The sequence below is a fragment of the Colobus angolensis genome, unplaced genomic scaffold (assembly GCF_000951035.1).
Source record: "Colobus angolensis palliatus isolate OR3802 unplaced genomic scaffold, Cang.pa_1.0 Scaffold73, whole genome shotgun sequence".
In the NCBI taxonomy this organism is placed as follows: domain Eukaryota; kingdom Metazoa; phylum Chordata; class Mammalia; order Primates; family Cercopithecidae; genus Colobus; species Colobus angolensis.
In genome coordinates this window covers 6,792,501-6,812,878 of record NW_012121043.1, presented here as the reverse complement: position 1 = coordinate 6,812,878, position 20,378 = coordinate 6,792,501, and the positions used below count along the sequence as shown (strand labels likewise).

Genomic DNA, 20,378 nt, shown 5'->3' with positions numbered 1-20,378 from the left:
TCTTAGAGATTGTTTCATAGATTTCTTTGTCAGTTTACCATAATCTATATTTAATAGTTTTAGTTTTATATCTAAAGGAAATTTGCCACAATATTTATAGTTTAATGTTGCTTATCATTCAGTAAATGCATTTATAGGAAACAGGAAATATAATGAGTAGCCTTCATAATTCATAACACTGAAAACAAAAAAATAAATTCATGACTGACAAAATAATACAGTTTATTAGTAAGCTTAAATTAGAACCTAATATTTGTTTGATAGTGACTTTTAGCACATTTTTTTCTTAATTATACATGTTGAAGAAGTTAGTTTATTATTCTGTTCAAGCTAAAAAGTAATCATTTTTTCCATCACTCTCTGGGTGATAGAAGTAGTTATTTAAATGCACTCCTTTGAAAAGTGTATTCAATTTAATGAATCAAATACTAAAGAAAGACCTATTGTTAGAAGATATTATTGTTTCCTTCCTTCCTTCCTTCCTTCCTTCCTTCCTTCCTTCCTTCCTTCCTTCCTTCCTTCCTTCCTTCTTTCCTTCCACCTTCCTACCTTCCTTCCTTCATCAATAAATTTTTTATTTTTCAACATTGGTAAATTAAGTATCTATTATGATCCAGGATTTATTTTAGTTACTTGTCATTAAATAACAGGGGTTTTTGCCTCTTTGAGAGTTTATATTTTGTTTTAAATATTAAGGGTTATTAATAGTTCCAGAAATTTTTGAAGACTGAGGAATGTCTCACTATGTTAGAGAAGATTTTTAAAGTAAGGATATAAAAGAATAAGTAGATACAGGAAAAGACAAGTAGAAACCTGTTTGGGTTCAGAGTTAGGGATGGGGTGAAATGAACAGAACAAGTTCCCAGTGCTACCTCCAGCACTTTCTAGTTACACAAGCTAATTACCCTTTACAGTTATTGTTTGTTCAAATGTAAAAGAGAAATGATCATGTCTAACTTGCAGGGTAGGGATAAGAATGAAATAATGTCATAGTATAATGTGTGCACATAATAGATACTTCATAATGAAAAACTTGTAAAAATTGAGAGTTAGAAGAATGGCTTCATATGTACAGGGGAGTTTTCTCTTCTTCCCAGGAGGCTCAAGAGGTAAAAGGCAACTACTTGATGCAGGTGTAATGGAGAACATTAAATGGCTAAATGACACTAAAATCCCAATGAGACATGATACTATAACTGTACAGATATAAAACAGTATAGCCTTGCTCAGAAAGAACAAAGGATTCATACATTTTCCCAATCATTGCTACTTATGTCCATGTTTTTTATTAATTATTAACTTAACATTTAAAAATCTTTTTTATCAGAAAATATTTCTATTAATATGGACTGGTTTTATAGAGCACATAGGCAAAAAAATAAAAAGCCTTATAAGAATTAATATGGGCTTACAACATGTGGTTGAACTATTCCACATTGTTAAATTCTTAATTCCACTTTTCATAGAGGAACACTCAAAAGGAAATCAAAGTCTATTTCAATTAAACCATGTTCTCATGAGGAAGGAAATGCCTTTTTAGTCACACTAAAGTGAGAAGAGGTATTAGCGCCATTTGGAAAATGCTCTATATAATGTTAAGGAGAAATATCATTATGAAAAATCTGTCTGTTGGTAACCATAGAGTATGTAAATGTGGCGCCAATGAATTATCCCCTAAAGGATGCCAAATTCCCTGCCATATGTTGTCTTTCACTCTAAAGAGTTTGCTGCCAATTCCACTTATTCTTCACCCTGAGCTCCAAAATCTTGGGGGAAAAAGTCCCAGAGTATTCTCAAGGGACTTTCATAAGAATTGGAGCCAAAAATCACAGATCCGCCTCACAGGTTCCCTTTTGAGCCCTGCTGGAGAAACCATCATGGAAATAAGTTCACATCTCTATCACGGGCTGAGAGCCAGAGCCTCCTCAGAGCAGTAAGAATCCACCTGGGTTCCTAGCTCAGAACTACTTAAAATCCATAGAGAACCAACAAACGGCCTTGGGTCTATTGTGATCCCTATCTGTACAGCTCAGAAGCATTTCCTAGACTCCCATAATTTTCCTAAAGACAGGGATGCAGGGGGTGGGAGGAGGTTAAAGATTTGGAAACTTAAATAAAGCTGAAGAACAATAAAAGAAAAGGCAGCGAGCTGGGAGTTCCTGTCAAGCTTGAGTCACTGTTTTTCTTTGCTACTTACATAGCTGAGAGTTCCCTACAATCCTCTTCTTAACCATCTGCTAATCAGCGTACCTTTATATGTGTAGCTTCTATTATTTTTTACAGTTTTTTGAGCACTATCAGTAGAATACTATCTAAAAGTCTTCTCTGTTTTCAGAGAAAGGCATGCAATTCCTAAATTAGTGTTTTTGATAAAACTGAGACACTTATGAAGAAAAGTCAAAATTCTTAAATGGTTGGGGCTGGGTTTAAACAACCTCTGCTCAACACACACAAATGCAGGTCTTATGACTACTTTACTTACTTTTAGTGACAACTCCTTCCAGTCGAATGATATTGGGATGGTCAAACTGTCCCATAATGCTTGCTTCTCCCAGGAAGTCTCTCCTTTGCTTTTCTGTATAGCCCACTTTCAGGGTCTTGATGGCTACTGAAATCTCTTTTTTTGAGGGAAGTTTTAAGCGACCACTGCACACCTCTCCAAATTCACCTGTTATAAAGCAGAACAACGACAACAAAATGTAAGGAATTATATAATAACAACTCATCAGTGGAGTGTAACTCTTTACTTTCAAAATTTCCATTTAAACTCTTTGTGCCTTTGACCTGCAAGATGTATACTCTAGTACTCCAAATTATTTTGAAAGATAATCACATGAAACTGCCTAGAAAACCTCAGGATAGTCTCCCCCTGTTGGAAAATGAACCTTGTGAAAATTCCATATATTTTAAAGTATGACACTATAAATAATGTAATGTAAAAGGAGAGATAAGTTGAAAGCTGCAAATATTAGATTTTTTACCCCTTGTTGTCATAGCTACCATTACCTCAGAGAAATTAACAGGACAGCACAAATGGTGAATAAATGTGAGAATTGGATTAAATTTCAGATATTTTAACAATTCTGTTTTTACTGAGGGCCAATTTGGCTATATATTCAGACTCTAAAAATGAGAGGGAAAGCATCTGCTATCAATTTATTTTATTGGAGTATTGGTGTGTTGCATTACTGACATACTAGCTATAAAATTCTCTGGGCTTCTGGAGGACAACAACAATATAACAGTATCAAATAAAAATAACATGTCTTATGTAAATACTGTAGAAATATTTTTGATTCATCTTCTTCAATTTAAAAAAAAGTCTTAAATGTGCAATTAATCCAGAATTTGTCCCATATAGAGTGTTACTGACATTTAAATATTATAGTCCAGTTGATATAAAACTGCCTAGAACTAGTATGGACACTACCTTCAAAATACATTTTTACTGAAAGATTTACTCATCATCAATTCATTACGTTTGGAGCTCCCTTCGAGCAGGGACACTTTACATTTATTTATCTGTACCTGTGCTGCCATGATGATTGCCACATTGGAGTTCTCTAGAATGTCCTTTGTTCATAGAAGAACTTCTAACATAGTGTGGATTGTCAGATACGGTTTGTGTCACATTAAAAGTAGTTTTAACATCAAATGAGCTTTTCCTGAAATATTTTAGAATTAATTATATGATTAATTTTTGGCTCTTGAATGAGTGGAATCATAATCTTCATCCAATTTTCTTTCTGTGAATTTTCTACAAGCTTCATGCCCTGCGAGTCAGTCAGATTGAAGTGATACGATTCTTCTCTACTTTTGTTTTCAAGCAAGTGGTTTGACCCACAAAAGTAGCAGGTTGTCCTATTGATTTGCCAACTACATGACTACAAATTGTGTCTCACTCCCCAGGAAGCTTTCACCTTCCCCAGGCTTGACTCATTCCCAGAAATCCATTCTTGCCCTGTTTTCAAAGCAATGACTTATGCTTTAATTTGGCAAAGTCACTTAAAATCCAAAAGCAGATATTCATGCATTTATTTAATAAATATTCATACTAGTAACGGTATTGTATACAGTATGAAACACACAGAGATAGATACAATGGTAAACAGGACAGGACTAGTTTATTCCCTTGGAGGAAGTGTAGAGAAGATAACGACGTCCACAGCTATAGTGTTCCTTAGGATACAGAAAGAATCAGGGAGTAGAACTCGAGAAAGTTCATTGATCTTGCTAATTCCAAGGAAGAATATGCCATTTAGATATGAGAATATTAGGAGAAAAAGAAGTTATGGTGTGATAAAATTATTCTCAGAATTGTAAACAAGAGTAAGGGTTTCTTTCCTTATACAGGGTTATCTGAACATTATCAGAGAGCTCCCATTCACTTTGTTTCACTTTGTGTAAACACTAAGCTCGGGAAAACCAGAAAGTTCTGCCATTATCATAAGTCAACATGGTATAATAGAGCATGTTTTAAATGTAGATGTCATCACCACATATTCTAAGTGGCATGTCACTTGTCAGTTTACAGCAGTGATAGTACAGAACTGTGGTTAAGAGCATGGATCCTGCAGCCAAATTGCTTCGGGTCTAATTCTGACTCTGCCACATATTAGCTGTGTGATTTTAAGTAACTTAACCTCTCTGTACCTATCTTTTCTTATTTCTATGGGGACACTAATTGTATCTACCTCATAAAGCTGTTGTGGGATTAAAGGAACTAACGTATGTTAAGTACTTGAAACAGTGCCAGACACACAGTAGGTGACATCTAAGTGTCGGTCACTATTTATCTCTCTGAATTCAGACCCACCTAAAGGATAAGTTGCCTAACTACCCTTTAAGAGTTTCTGTTTAAATCAGACTGACAAATGAATATGAAAGTGCTTTATAAAATGCCAAATTCTATGTTAATATAAGAGATGGTTATAGTAATGATGGTGATAACAAGACTCATGTCTTGCCGGAGAAATATTTGTAAAGGAGAGCATACTAGGGATATGAAAGGTAGGAGTTCAAATTTTAAATGAGCCAACTAAGAGTGTTCTTTGTTGTAAGTGGAACACTCGGACACATAAACATGTACATGTATATATTTACCTTCGAAATTCATGAAAATTGTGTTTCAGCGATGTTAGGTTTTTAAAATCCTCAAATATAGTAATGTGATTATTTCACCAGATAAACACTAGAAATAGCCATCAATAAGTTATGAAAGACATAGAAATGCTTAATATTAATTCAATTATATTTTTAATAATTTAACATAACTGCATTGGGAGAGCAATGATGGTTATACAACTCTGAAAATATACTAAAAATCACTGAATTGTAAACTTAAACAGGTGAACTTTATGGTTGGTAAATTATATCTCAAGAAAGCTGCTAAAAACAGAAAAATGGTTAAAAATAAAAAATAAAAGAACTGCATTGTAAAAGTTAACAAAGACTGGGCAAATGCAATTGGCAATCATTTCATCTGGCCAAGTTTTACATTGTCTTATTCAAGTAACTTTGCACCCATATGAAATAAAATTTAGATCTTGTCATTTCTAGATAAAAGCTTGGATACTAGATCTTGGTTTTTTAAATCGATTAAGTACAGCGATTTTTATCTGCTCTTTGAAATTAGATATGTTTATGAGAATGGGGACTGTATTCTGATTAAGATGCACAATGTAAAAGCTGCTCAAAATAAAATATCTTATGCTAATTTCATTTAAAGAAGAAAAAAAAACATGACATTTATTTAAGCAGAATGACCCCCTCCAGTACTAGCCTTAAAGCCTACCCTCCTTCTACTGTTTTAATAAAATAAGCATAATAAAAATGCATATTGAATAATGCTTCTGCATCAGATAAGTCCCCTACATAAACTATCTTGTTTAATCCTCAAAAAAATACTATGAAGAAGACACTATCATGATCTCCAGTGTCCATCGTGGGCTTTGAAGTTGGAAAGTACAAGACTCAAATTTTGGTTTTGCATTTGATGCAAACAAATCTATTCAAATGATCAGTTTTTGTTTATTCATGTGCTGAAATGGAGATAATACCTATCTAAAAAGGATAATAAGATTAAATATCATGGGAATGCACAGAGTAAATTAAGGACTTAATAAGTATTTACTTTCTTCAGAAATTTTTAGTATTCAGTCGTTGAAAGAATGGTTGGATTGAGGAGTAAAACTAGGAATTGCAGTCATGAATTCCTCACTAATAGTAATTTACTACTGTGGGAAGCTAATTCATGTCTCAGTTTTATCACTTACAATACGAGTATAGCTGTTTCCATAGTCCAATGTATGCAAGAGAATTTCTGTAACATCAATTTATTTATGTAAAATTTCTAACAGAAATTTAAGAGAATTAGCCTATATATATATATATATACACATATACATATATATATATATATTCTTTCTGTAAATTTAATTGACTGTGAAAGTTATGTAGTGGGCTGAAAGGTTTGCCCTTCTAACAATGGAAGCTAGTTGGTAATCAATTTAGAATAATTACTAAATTTTTATAAATAACAAGTTGTTTTTTAAAATTAAGAATGTAGGAAGTAGTTAAATGTATATGTCAAACAAGGTTGTCATTTGTTGATTGTTATAAAAGCTATTGTAGAAATGAGTAACATGCAGGTTTATTTATTATTATACTATTTAATTTGTTTGTGTCCATATTTCACATTTTACAAAACAAAACGATTAACAAATTGGTAGCTTTTAAGAATAATGATTTCATTTTCTAACTTGGCAAAGACAAACCCTCCGAAGGGTCATCAAGGCAGTCTAGAATTGGGTATGTATATTATATTAAATTATTTCAGGGAAAGCATAACTAACCTTGAAGATATGCCTATTTGCAATAAAATAAGTACAGTCTAATTGTTCTGAATGTGGAAAATGTGAATATTGGCTGCAAAACCCTGAACATGGGAATATATCTAATTACTTACATATATACTTGAAGAGAGAAATAGGAAGGAGGCTCTATTCTAATCTTTAATGAGCATCAGGGATTAAGTGATTCAGTATAAATAGACCTCCCCTTATCTCATTCATCAGCTGCTATTTTCAGTGGTGTGCTTTGTCCCAAATCACTACGCTCTGGATATCTGAGTCTGTCAACAATATCTATATAAAAATATTTTATCAATGGAGAGGTACCTAAATTTCAACATCATAATAATCTCTGCCTGGCTTCTGGACAGTGGCTTAGCATAAGTAACCTTTCCTCTTCTCAACATATTCTCCAGTTGATTGTTCAAAGTCCTTGTGCTGCATTTGCTACCGCTGACTCCATGCTGGAGAAAAGTGCACTCTTGTGGGGAAACACTAAAATCAGCCAGACTAAACCCTTCTGCATCATGGAGCTGCTCACAAATCAGGACTGTAGAAATGAAACAGAGTAAACAATATATATATCTGCTTTGGCACTGGATCACCACAGATGTACAGCGAATATGTTTACTCTCAAGTCTTAGATTGTAAAAAAGAAGTTACTACTCCATTTTCCTTCCATGAACACACATTTCATATTTTAACATTACCTGCACATGTAAATTTTAGGATACAAAATTAGGACAATTAGAAGAGAAGCTCTAGTAAATTAACATTATATTTACATAATATGAATAATAAGATTGTCCTGTTCCCATACTAACTACTACTTGATTTTTAAGTACTACTTTGGTGTATAGAAAAAGAAACAAAGCATTACATGTACATTTTTGTAAAGACACATCACTCCCAAATATATAAATGCAGTACTTGCAGAAAATGTGATCTGATGTTACACAAAGAATTCCTGTATCAACACAACTAGTTTATGTTTGTTTTGGGGAGTGACACTGAAGGATTAGGTATGAAATTTTAAAAAATAAAAAAACTGCATTGTAGTTTTTTTTATTGTTGAGCATGGTTTTACTTTTGGATAGCAGTTTTATTCCCATGCATACTGCACATATTATGTGCTTATGTGTAAATATATAAAATACTGTTATTTTACAAATATGTGAAATTGTTCTTATAAATATGCAACTGTTATTAATCACTTAATAGGTGATTGTTAATGAATTTATCATTGTTCAAATTAGTAATTAGCACAAAGAGATACCTTTATAAAATAAAAGCTTTAACACAATAAGACTACTCAAAGTCAAGCAAGCATTAAAATAGAGCAACTTATGTCATTTAAAATATCCACTCAAGATAGTTGTGGTAAAATTTGTGTAAGATGAGTCATGATTTTATTTTCTGTTGTTTGTTCTTTTAATTCCAAAAATGATTCTAAAATGAAAATCAAAACTTTAAATTATCCGGCTTGTCTAAATTGAAATAGACTTTTATCCAGTTATCCTTATTCAACCCAATAGGTTCTGTGGCACCCGATCAGCACAGCTATGGGAAGACTCAGTTGTTGCGGCTGTCACATCAGAAATTTAATAAATCAAAAGCAGTCATGGTCCGTGAGCCGGTAAGTCAGGCACCTTTGAACTCATTACATTCCATTAAATACTGCACTTATTTATTACTTGCCTTTGATCATGAAATCAGAAAATCCCCATTTCCTTAGGAACATACTTAGGTTTCAGAGACTGAGCAATCATGATTCATGTACGGTACTAAGTTGGCAGTAGGGTCATTGTGGTTACCTGCTCCAACAACTTTATCAATGGATATGTTGGTGGCATCCAATTCCTTGGCAAACTCATGAACAGCTTGGGTAGGGTCTTCGTATGTATGTGGGTCAACGTAAGTCCTGAGACCTGGAAGTTTTACTGTTTGAGGAAAGAAAGAAAGGTGCAATTGTAGCTAGATTTATAAAAACAATTATAGATCAAATTTTATGACATTATTGGTTAAAAAAATCACCACCCCATAAGGTGCACAACCTTCAGTTTATTCTGTAGTATAACAGAAACTTGCAGTGACATTGGACGAAGTGTTGAAAAATTTAAGAAAACATGTTCTCTATGATGAATCATAAAAAGGAACCACAATGAGGAGCTTTCTTTGCAAAAACATCAGAAGGAAAACGCATATTCGAAAAAGGGGATCTTAAGAAGAAAGATGATTCAGAACTGATTAGACCTAGTCATTACTACCAGGAGCAACAGTTAGTGAACACCTTTATGCTATTGCATATTTATGATTACACAAATGTTATAATAACCAGATATCTATTACAATGGAAGACTGGAAAATAATTCAATACAATTATAAGGTGAGATAATGGCTGCAAGTATAGATAAATTAAAGGATATATACTGGCATACCTTCTGACACTATACTGCTCATATTAACATTCACAATCAAAATCTCCCACTGTAATTACAGATCTACTTTAAGCTGTTAGTAGGTGTATACATGTATGTATTATATATACACATCAATATAGTATCAGTTAAATATAATCATATTGTGCAATGAGAGGTAAAATAAATATTGTCTATGGGTTGAATAATGGTGCTAAGGAGTTAAGTTCCAAACATTAGTCATATATGTAATTTATTAAATGAAAATCTCCTTTGTATTATATTTATTCATTAAATTATTCTGAAGGTAAAACTGTTCATATCCTGTAGTTAAAATATTACAGACAACTGATACAGGATAATCATTTTAGATTTGATTTAATATTAATAAGATTCCTATAATTTAGAAAAACAACAGTGGAAACAATTTGCAATTTTCAATAAACTCACTTTCTCTAAACAAAAACCCTGAGTTTTAAAAAAGTGATTCTAAGATCTACTAAAGTATATAAATATGCTCTAACATTAAAGGAAATTGCAATGTAACTTCTATGGTATATCTGCTAATACTACTGATTTTGCTTTTAATTTTGATAACATTAACAGCATTGTTTTAGCACAGAATACGGATACTTAATAGTGCAATATATTTTCATTCATTACATTAAATTATTGAAGTTTTTTCTAATGTAACAAATGAAATCAGATATTATTGTTTACAATAGTACTTCATAATGGGAGAATCTCATTGGCAAAGTTGCAATTGAACATTCTGCATGAACCAATCGTTTCTTTGAGTTAGTTTTGTAGTTTGTATTAAATAGTTGTGGAGACTGCAGATGCCCGCAGTTTTTCTGGGAGGCCTCAGTACAATGAACATTAGGCCAACAAGTCTAGGATTTCACAGTATGTGTTAACAAATGATCAATTCATTGAACTACAAGACAACTTCATGAAACCTGTAGTTATAATGCATTACCATTTATGTTCCTGTAAAGCTTTCATAGAGATTTTGAGTAAAGAAACATAAGTGCAAGAATAAACTGGTTATTGTGCTCGCTTCGGCAGCACATATATAATAAGAATAAACTGGTTATTAAAGAAATGGTGGCTGAGAGAGAGGTTAGGTAAAAACGTTATTTTCCTCAGCTATTATTTGGATGACTTTGACACAGCATATTAAGACGTAGGGATGGCGGTGAGAGGGCAAATAGAGAATACAGAAGAAAAGCTAACACGACTCCCACTTCTGCCTGGTGCTGATACAGCTACAACAAAAGAGCAGCCGCTATCCAGCTTGAGGTGGGTGTGGATAATTTGAAAGGACACCACTATCTAGGAAGTCAATATCCACAGAAATGGGGAAATTCAAGTTCTGTCCATTGCTTTGGACAAACTCTGAGTAGAGTAACTTTTGAAGTGAGAACTTTACTTTTAGAGTTTTTCATCTTGAATATCTTGATCAAAAAGACAAGTTAGGGCTCAGAGACAAAAAAAAAAAAAAGCTATGCTATTCAAATGCCTAGCATGAGAGACTGTTACATAGTTCTCGCTCAATTTATTGATAGAGCTCATTGTCCTAACGAGTGTTTTCATTGTTAAGAACATTTATTTACAATTATTAATATAATTGAGGTTTCCTAATGGTAGAATGTAAGCTTAGAAATGTCCATTTCTTTTGAGCTCACAGATCAGTTTGCATGCTTCTTCCATATAAGCATGAATCCTTCCTATAAAAACAGATGGGAGAGTCACCCTTCAATACAGTAATCTACTGTGCTTTATTATTACATCAAAATAACTTCTAATGTTATCAGTACTAAAACCCTTTACCTTTAAAAGAAGAAACTTATTTAAGATTAAGGAAAAGCTATCATACTTTTCTAGATGTGGAGTAAGAAAAATTGTAAAAGTAAGTAACCATTACTAAAATATGTTAGGAAATAAAGTCTTGTCGGAGTCTTTTCATTTAGTCAATTTAGTTACATTCTAAGGATGAAAACTCACATCAGATCGACCCTATAATGTGTGATCTTCCAGTTTTTATTTGCCTTTACTTAGTAACAGTAAGGTAAAGAAATCTAGCAATCCTTTTCAAGGAAATAAAATGAGACTTTAAACATAAGGTAAAATGGAACTGTTTTGTACATAATTACAACTGTTTTGCTTTGCTGAAGCTAAGAAAATTAACGTGGGGGAGATTTCCTGGCATCAGAATTGACACAGATTATAAAATGAGTTGTTAGGAACAATGTCTCACATATTTTAAATAAGCATTGGCCTTAAACATAAGTCTTGAAGTTGTGATTTAGATTTACCCTTCAGTACCAGTCAGCTTGTAGAGAATATATGTGTGATAAATAACTACATGCAATACTATTACTAAATAATTTGAAAATTAACCATTCCCAAATAAAATCAATCCTATTAATTGCTGTTAATTAAAATGAGGTGAATTTATTTCCCATCCATAAGACATTTGGGGGGAAAAAAAACAAACATAAACATATACACCCCCAAGTAAAATGGTCTGTTCACTGTAGAAGCACTGGCTGCTGATTTTTAACTGCTGACCCCAGAGATTCCAGGAATCAGGTGATTCAGGCTGCAAGGCACATAATCCCTTCACACCAATAATTAAGGGCAACACACAGAGTAACTGGGCTCTGTCATGAAAACCAGATAATAAACACATGCACACGTGTTAAGCTGCACTACTTTACAGCTCGTTCTGTGCAAACACAATTTACATTTCCATTTTACCAGCATGAGTTGCCCTAAGGATAGCAACGAAGTAAAAAGGCCCAGCCAGAAAGGGCAAGGGGACAGGATCTTAGGAGGTGAAACACATTTCTTTCCTTTTGAAGCAATATTATAGGATTTGTAACAAGGCTGGAGGGAACAGTTCATGGCTAGAGCTTTTTAAAGTAATACCAAATAAATGGTCTGAAATAAACCAGCTGTAGTATTAAGAGGCAGAAACTTTATGACATGCACGTAAGTTACTTTATGCCTTTGCAGCCAGGATGGAATGCATTTATTTTTTGTTTGTCATAAGGATATTGTGCATTTGAAAAAAATTAAAGTTTCAACAAAGTCCACCCTAAAATCAATAGCAAAATGGACTGGGATGATAGAGGAACCTGTTTAATAATTGGCACACAGAAATTTACCAAAGCTCAAAATTCGTAAGATGTAGAATTCCCATAAAAAAATGAAATCTGCACAGTCTTGCTCTAAAGATGATATTTACAACAACTGTTCAAGTCAAATTAACGGTGACTTAATCCGCAAGAATGCCACTGCTCTAATTTATGCATAAAAATTGTAACACAAGTGTTTTGTGGGCCCATTGAGAAAAAGAAAGACAAGTATCCTGTAACTTGTTCAGGCATTCTTTTTAGACTTTTGAGTTGGTCACCTAATTAATCTGGACTGATGTGACATTGATTTTAGGAATGTAGTACTTTGGCTTTTTTGTGTGAATTATTTTATAGACTCTGCAATTGGATGAACAAAACAATGCTTCTGCAAATTCCTATACTGCTTTCATCTCATATCAATTTATATTTCGAAAGGCATTTCTTTCAAGCTACTGTATGCTTCCTGCAGGTTAGCAACAGGTAGTCAAGTATTTTACTTGAGTTATAACTAAAGCTATTATTTTTAGATGATAATCTAATGACTGATACAAAGTATCATGTTAATTGGCAAATAATTTTAGAAGGCAATAGTGAATGCTAAAGAAAGTAATGCTTACAAGACTACATTAGTTATATTGAGATTATTTTAGAGCACATAAGCATGAGTATAGTTTTTGTACTAATTTCCATGAGAACACGCTATTTAAGCCACTGATTAGTAATTGCCACACTAAGCCGAGCCATAGTTTGGAAGGCAAAGCACCTGGAATGATTCGTTTCACCAGGAAAAAAAAAAAAAAAAAAAAAGTCTTTTTGTTAGTTGTAAACACTTTGTTTCTTAAATGAGTATTTAAAAAAAATTTAAACAGTAGATTAAAATGTGGAGAGAAAGTTCTGGCTTTACTACTAGTTGGATATCATGTAACTGCAAAATAAACAGTTTATTTTAAAGGCTCTTTCTAGGTTGGTTGATAAAATGGAATAAGGCACTTCAAATAAACAGAGGTTGTTTATATTTACTTGGCAGTTAGGAAAGAGAAAAGTCTCCTATTTCGAGTTTAGCAAAGGACTGGTAATAAGGAAACTGAAGATACGCTTTGCATTTCAGCCATGCAGAGCAGACTACAGTTTCTACCACCTGTCATGTGCGTTATTTGAATGTAAACCACAGATTACCCTGTATTTTAGCTTGAGTATGCTGAAATGTACACATACAAAAATTACTTAATGTAGAACCGCGAATTTCCCTCTTTTTCTAAAATAAATTTAATGTACTCAGTTTTTCCATAAAACTACTTTTGAAGTCTCTTTGTCAGGAGGAAGTTAACCAATTGTAAATCAATAACTCCTAGAACTCAAAATAGTGAAGCGAAAAAAAAGCCAAGTTTAGAAACTTACAATGCCCATTGCCAAAGTGAAGTCTTTTTTCATCTGCCCCATGTTTTGACTTGTTATAGCCACAGAACCTGGAGGTAAATCAAGGAAAGCGAACACATAAGAGGAATATACTTAAAATGGTTATCTACGCTCAGAATGTGCAAAGCATAAAAATAAAGCATTTTCCTCAAACAATTAAATGCTTTAGTGAAAGTTTAGTAACTTCATGTTTTCTAAATCCTCTGAAGAAAGTCTCTCTCCCTGGGGACTCTGGAAAGCTGCCTAATGAGGAGATACATCGAGTTGCTTCCCACTGTGCAGACCCTCCAGTTCAGTTTTTACGATGGCCTTAGAATGTGTTTATAGTATTTTCTAACAACTTCTGTTAGAAGGAATGAAGGGTAAAGTCTCCATGGGTAATGATTAGTGCTGTGCAGTGTTACCCCTGTTCTGGGTGAGAAAGTGTCAAGGAAATCTGGGGTTATTTGAAGAGTGAGGAGATAATTAGAGAAAGAAAGTAAAAATTAGGAGTGGGGTCAGAAGAGAGAAGAGGAGGGGTGTGTGTTAAAGAGTGGGGACAGGAATTTAATGTAGAGCAGAAAATCAAAACTAAGGATGGAGAAACAAAGAAAAGGAGAAGAAAGAGAGGACCTAAACTACAAGTGGAGACATTCTTACTTGTTAAAATATTTTATTGAGCATACTCTTCACATTTTAACAGCAACCAATGGCAGCAAACAAAGCAACAATGAAAGTGAATAGTAAAACAGACTATGAACTCACCTCCCAATCAAAACATAGATGACAACAGTGAGGAGAATAATTGCTACTGCCGCTGAAATGGCGATCATGACCACTTGGCTGCTTTCACCAGAGATGGAGAAAGCTGTGAGGTTGAAGAGAAAAAATAAGAACAGGTTTTAAAATCATGATCAACATCTACATGGAACAGTTGATTGATTAATTAATTAATTAGTGTTCTACTTTTACTTGAAGTATGGCTTAATGTCTGATACTATGTTGAAAGTATTCTTTACTTAGTGTTTAAAAAAATAGACATGTCCCATAATTTTGCTTGAAATTTCTACCTGATTAATAAGATTAAATACTTTGTTTCAATGACATCAATCAAACATTATTTAAATGTCTGCTATCCAAAATTTGCTGTACTGGGTTTCTCTGCCCTCAATGGCAAAAATCTCGTTGAATGAACCAGAAGTTATGGGAGGATCTTAGAGAAAAGAGGAAGAGTTCTCAGCATAAAATTATAAAAAGCTTTCTAAATAAGCTTGCTTTACCTCCAATATCTATATTCATTTGAAAAGTGGTATGATACATGGACCTCAACACATACCATCAACAAACTGTCCATTTTCTACCTTTATAAATGGCTCCTGAGCCCATTTATTCACCTAGATAAATCGTTGGCAAAAAGGCCCAGGAGCCAAATCTTGCCTGTCCCCTGTTTTTGTACAGCTCGTGAGCTTAGAATGGTTTTACATTTCTTTTAACAGTTGTAAAAAGTCAAAATAATGAGATTTCATGACATGTGAAAATTCTAAATCTAGGAAATTCAAATTTTGCTGTTTATAAATAAAGTTTTATTGGAACATAGCCACCATCAATCATTAATTTGTACATTGTCTATGACCAATGTTATGCTAGAATGGGCAAGTTGAGTAGCAGCAATAGAGAATGATGTGCACAAAGCCTAAAATATTTATTATCTGGCTTATTACAGAAGAAAGTTTACTGACTCTTGACCCAGACCAATGTTTCTCAAACTTTAATGTTCACAAAAACCACTCAGGAATCTCTGGAAAAGCAGTTTCTGATTCAGTCAATCCGGAGTGGGAAATGAGACTGTACATTTCTTATGAATCCACATGAACACACAGGCAGTGCTGATTATGCTGATTTCAGACCACAACATTTTGAGGGGCAAGAATCTAGACCATAAATATAAAATAACCTTCTCCTCTCCACCTCCTAATCATTCTGCTTCCAATTAATCACCAAATACTCTCAAATATCCTAGTTTGAGTCTTCATTTATCTTCTGGATTACAATTAGAAATTCCTAATTGAGTCTCTATTTGTATGTTTTTCACATATTTTATCTTTTAGAATATTCCTTCTAAACCATGAATTTGACCATGTCATTCCTATGCATAAAATGTTTGCATAGGAAAATTTTGACTCTCCATAACTTTCAGGATAAAATGCAAATTTTATAGCAGAGCATGTAAAAGCCACTTAGGATCTGTTTCATGTTTAAATCCCCAGCCACATCTCCTACAAACTCCATAAGCATCCTAATCTCTAGATTTTAAAAAATACACACATTTCCTGGAATAGCCTCTTTTATGCTCTTATTTGCATATGTTGTTCTTGTGGTAAATGTTGATTAAATACATGAACACCTCAGGACTCAAAAGAAGAGCTAGTTTAGTTATCCAAATAATATCACCTCCCCAGGAGCCAATATGGCATCTTCAGCCTGAACAAATCTAAGTTTCGAAGATTTTCTCTAAAATATGTGTTTTTCGGGATAGTTAAATAATGCAAGAAAAGAAACGTGACAGATAGGTTGTTAGGAGTTTCCTGTGAGTAGCGTCTGAAAAAAAAACAAAAGTTCTCAGAGTGTGGCAGGATGGCACACTCATAATATAAACTGTTGCAAGGCCTTTATTCTTTACTACCAGCCAACTATTGTTTATACCACTATGGCAGTCACAGGAGTGCTTGCTCAGATGTTCCTGCTGCAAAGAGTATAGTCAGCAGACAGCCTCCAGCTGCTGCACTTTCAGGATCCACTACAGCCTTCAAACACAGGTTATGTTCCCCTTAGTGACTTAACAGTACTGGCAAAGGGTTATGGAGCTTGGCCATCCCTGCCGAATGCAACACTCCTCAAATGGGTGATGTGTGCTCTGAAGCTCCCCATTGGCTTGGCTGAGACCTTCAGAGCTGCACTGCTGTCTGGGGTTTCCCTTCCTCAACTCTTTCTTCTTTCCCTCCTTCCCTTTATAAATGACAGACCTACATCTCAGTCTGAGGTTCTGCTTGCCTGGCTCAACTCCATCTGCCTTTTATCCTTCACAAGTATTTCTCCTATAAAGCTCTTGTAGTTTCATCTTGGTATCTTTTTCCCAGAGCATCTGACTGATACATCCCTATCCATTGGCTAAAGATCTGTGAATGATTTGTTAAATAGCTTAATCCAATATTTCAAAAACTCTCCATAAACATAGAGTGGTGACTTGAACTCATGTTTTTTACTTTGCATACTGTAGTAATTTATAGAAAGCAGTAAGGTTTGAATTTGAGAATTCAAACCTTATTTTGATTAGCCAGCTCATAAAATAAAGCTCAGTGAAACTGGGAAGGGAAATATGATAGGAGAAAAGATAATTCTCTATTTCTTTTTCTGTTGAAAACAGAATTAAACTAGGATTTCTCTACAGTTCTTTCTGTCTCTAAAATATATGACTCTCAGAGGCTATCTAAAGCACCTAACTAAATCAGGTCGTTTTCATTGTTAAAATTAGCAAATATGTGAATGAATAATAGTGATGAGTTATACAGGTGTCTAATAATTTAATGTAATTGATAGCTATTACATTTCTTAATAATTGAATTTGTTTTCTGCTCCCTCTGTTTCTAGTCATTTCTGTTTTCCTCCATCCTACACAGAGTGCTGGCTTTCTCTCTCAAAAGAGTGATTCAGAGTTCATTCTTTTGAGTCAGAACTCCTGGATTTATACTTATTTGCTGTGTGACATAATTTGGTTGTTTGAGAATTAAATGAGTTAGTACTAGTAAAACACTTACAGTAGTGCCAAGCATATATTAAGTGCCCAATCAATGTTACCAATTGTTATATCATTTCCCTGGTGAAAACTTTGCAAAAGTACTCAATTTCCTACAAAATTATAGATGATGAATGCCTGATTTTTATATAGAAATTTCTCTACTTCATGATTCCATTCTCCCTTTGTCAGGCTTCCTTTACGTCCCCTAGTAAAAGGGCCCAAGAAAGTAAAGTTGTACCATTTTTACTCTTCAAAACAACAAATAATGAGGATGTGAGGCATTCGGGAGTGCTAATTTAATTATGCCTGGGGTGGTCTTCTTCATGGTAATATCCAATGAAATCCTCTAATTTTAAAATTCAACTTTATTCCACAGATTGTTGTTCTTGAAATTCTTCAGACGTGCAAATTATGGACTATTTGTTTAAACACAACACACATGCACAGTGAGTATCTGCTATATGAGGCTATATAAGGTACTATTTTAAGCTCTTTACAAGTAATAACATATTTAATCAACATTAAAATCTCATGAGTTATCACATGATGCTTCCCAGTGTCCAGAGAGCAAAACCGAGACATGCAGACTTGAAATGACTTGTGAAGTTCACTGTAATAATGCTCATCTGCTCTAATGTGTTTGCTCTTAACTCTCACTTTGTCCCTGGTTTTCTTGTGCACGAAGCACACACCACGGCTTCAGGTTTTCCCCACTGAGGGTTTCCAAAGAGTTGGACTATCTGCTCTTCCAGACATGCCTTAATGTCTGTACTTCTCGTATTGGTGGAAGGTAACTTCATGCTAGGAAAATCCTTTTACTCTTTTATACTCCCAGCTTTCCATGGGTCTTAGTTTAGTATTTTTCTTCTTCATGTGCAGTAATTGCACTGGCTCAAGACTGCAAAACCTGGAGATTCTAGGTTTGTTGCTCCACTGACTAGATATGCAAACTCAGAAAAAAACACATAAAATGTGTATCTTAGATCATGTATAAAATGATATAATAATATCTGAAGAGCTTATAGAACAGAATCAAATGAAATGTTTATCATACTGCTTTATATACTGTCATGTAGAAACAAGGATTCTGGAATCGACTTATCCCTTGCCGATTGTGTGACTTTGGAAAACTTCCTTAACTACTCTTTGCCTCAGTTTCCTCATCTGTAAAATGAAGATGATAATAAATATAAAGTACTGACATACAAAAATAAGATATTTTAAAGCACTTAGAAAAATATATGTGCTCTACTCTGCCTCCATCTCTTCCTTATAAAGTTCAGAAAATGTTATCTAAATTCCAGCTCAAAATACGTTGTGTTCTACCAAAATATATGCATACATGTCATGAATGAGACATTCTTATGTAATTAAAAAATTAAAACTGGCCAGGTGCTGGGCCTCACGCCTGTAATCCCAGCACTTTTGGAGGCTGAGGCAGTTGGATTACTTGAGGTCAGGAGTTCAAGATCAGCCTGGCCAACATGGTGAAACCCTGTCTCTACTAAAAATACCAAAATTAGCTGGTGTTGTGGCACACACCTGTAATCCCAGCTACAGAATCTCTTGAACCTCGGAGGCAGATTTTGTAGTAAGCTGAGATCTCACCACTGCACTCTCGCCTGGGTGACAGAGCAAGACTCAGTCTCAAAAAGAATAAATAAATACATAAAAAAAATAAAAAATTAAAACTAGAGAGAAAAAGCAAACTGTTAAATACAAACATAAATCTTATGTCTTTTTTTTTAAATCAACATATAACAAGATTTTTATTAAATACTTAGAGTATTTAGGGATATGTCATTTTCATTTTAAAAAAAATAGAGTGAGACAAAAAAAATTTTTCTTTTACCTCCTAAGACAAAAGGCATTTTTTTCTTATTTTTATTTCAAATTTATTTAAAAATTAAATTTTTATTTAAATTTATTTATTTTGATAAAATTTCTCAATTTTAGTTAAAACATTATGGTGAAATAGCAAAAGTAAACTAACTTTTGTAAAAAAAATTAAAATGTGTAACTCACGGTTTTTAAATAAATGAGGAGGGGAAAAAAACTCATTTTTTCCACCCTTTTTTCCTCTTCTCTCTTTCAATCAATGGAAGAATTGCTAATACAAAACTTACTTGGCAAAAATCCTATGGCCCTGCAGTTTTCAAATGAGATATTTCCTAAGCCTCAGGAAATATTCCATCATATTTCATAAATGCTACCACAGCAATATCTGTGGTACATCTGGAATTATATTAGAATTTTAAAATATATTGTTTTTGCAAATTTACTTATCAGAGAGGGTTAAGTGTTAATTAAGACCATGTAAGATTAGAGGGATGTTCCCAAATACGCATAAAAAATGTTTATCTAATAGTGATCTGAGCGTTCGCCTCATAATACGCTGATTTGTACTATAGGACAAAATAAATATTTGCTTTTACTACTTCTATGATTTCTGATCTCTCTTGATAAATCAAATATAGATTTTGTTATTGCTGTTATTTCAAAGATTCATTTAAGTCCTAGCACTTTGGAAGGTCGAGGGGGGTGGATCACGCTGAGGTCAGGAGTTCGAGACCAGCCTGACCAATATGGTGAAACCCCATCTCTACTAAAAATACAAAAAAAATCAGCTGGATGTGGGAACGTGAGCCTGTAGTCCCAGCCACTCGGGACACTGAGACAGGAGAATTGCTTGAATCCAGGAGGCAGAGGTTGCAGTGAGCTGAGATCATGCCATTGTATTCCAGCCTGGGCAACAGAGCAGGACTTTGTCTCAAAA

At 33.8% G+C, this 20,378-nt stretch overlaps 1 protein-coding gene across 3 annotated transcripts in view; it reads right to left on the bottom strand.

The window, feature by feature from the left end:
• The window catches only part of EPHA3 (EPH receptor A3), a 364,805-nt gene that overhangs the window by 55,607 nt on the left and 288,820 nt on the right, over positions 1-20,378 (bottom strand). For all 3 annotated transcript variants that reach the window (XM_011927599.1, XM_011927601.1, XM_011927600.1), the window contains exons 8-11: positions 14,572-14,674; positions 13,810-13,877; positions 8,666-8,791; positions 2,483-2,668 (exon numbers count right to left, since the gene is read on the bottom strand). In XM_011927599.1, the coding sequence (XP_011782989.1) occupies positions 2,483-2,668; positions 8,666-8,791; positions 13,810-13,877; positions 14,572-14,674 (483 nt within the window). The remainder of the gene's footprint in view (positions 1-2,482; positions 2,669-8,665; positions 8,792-13,809; positions 13,878-14,571; positions 14,675-20,378) is intronic.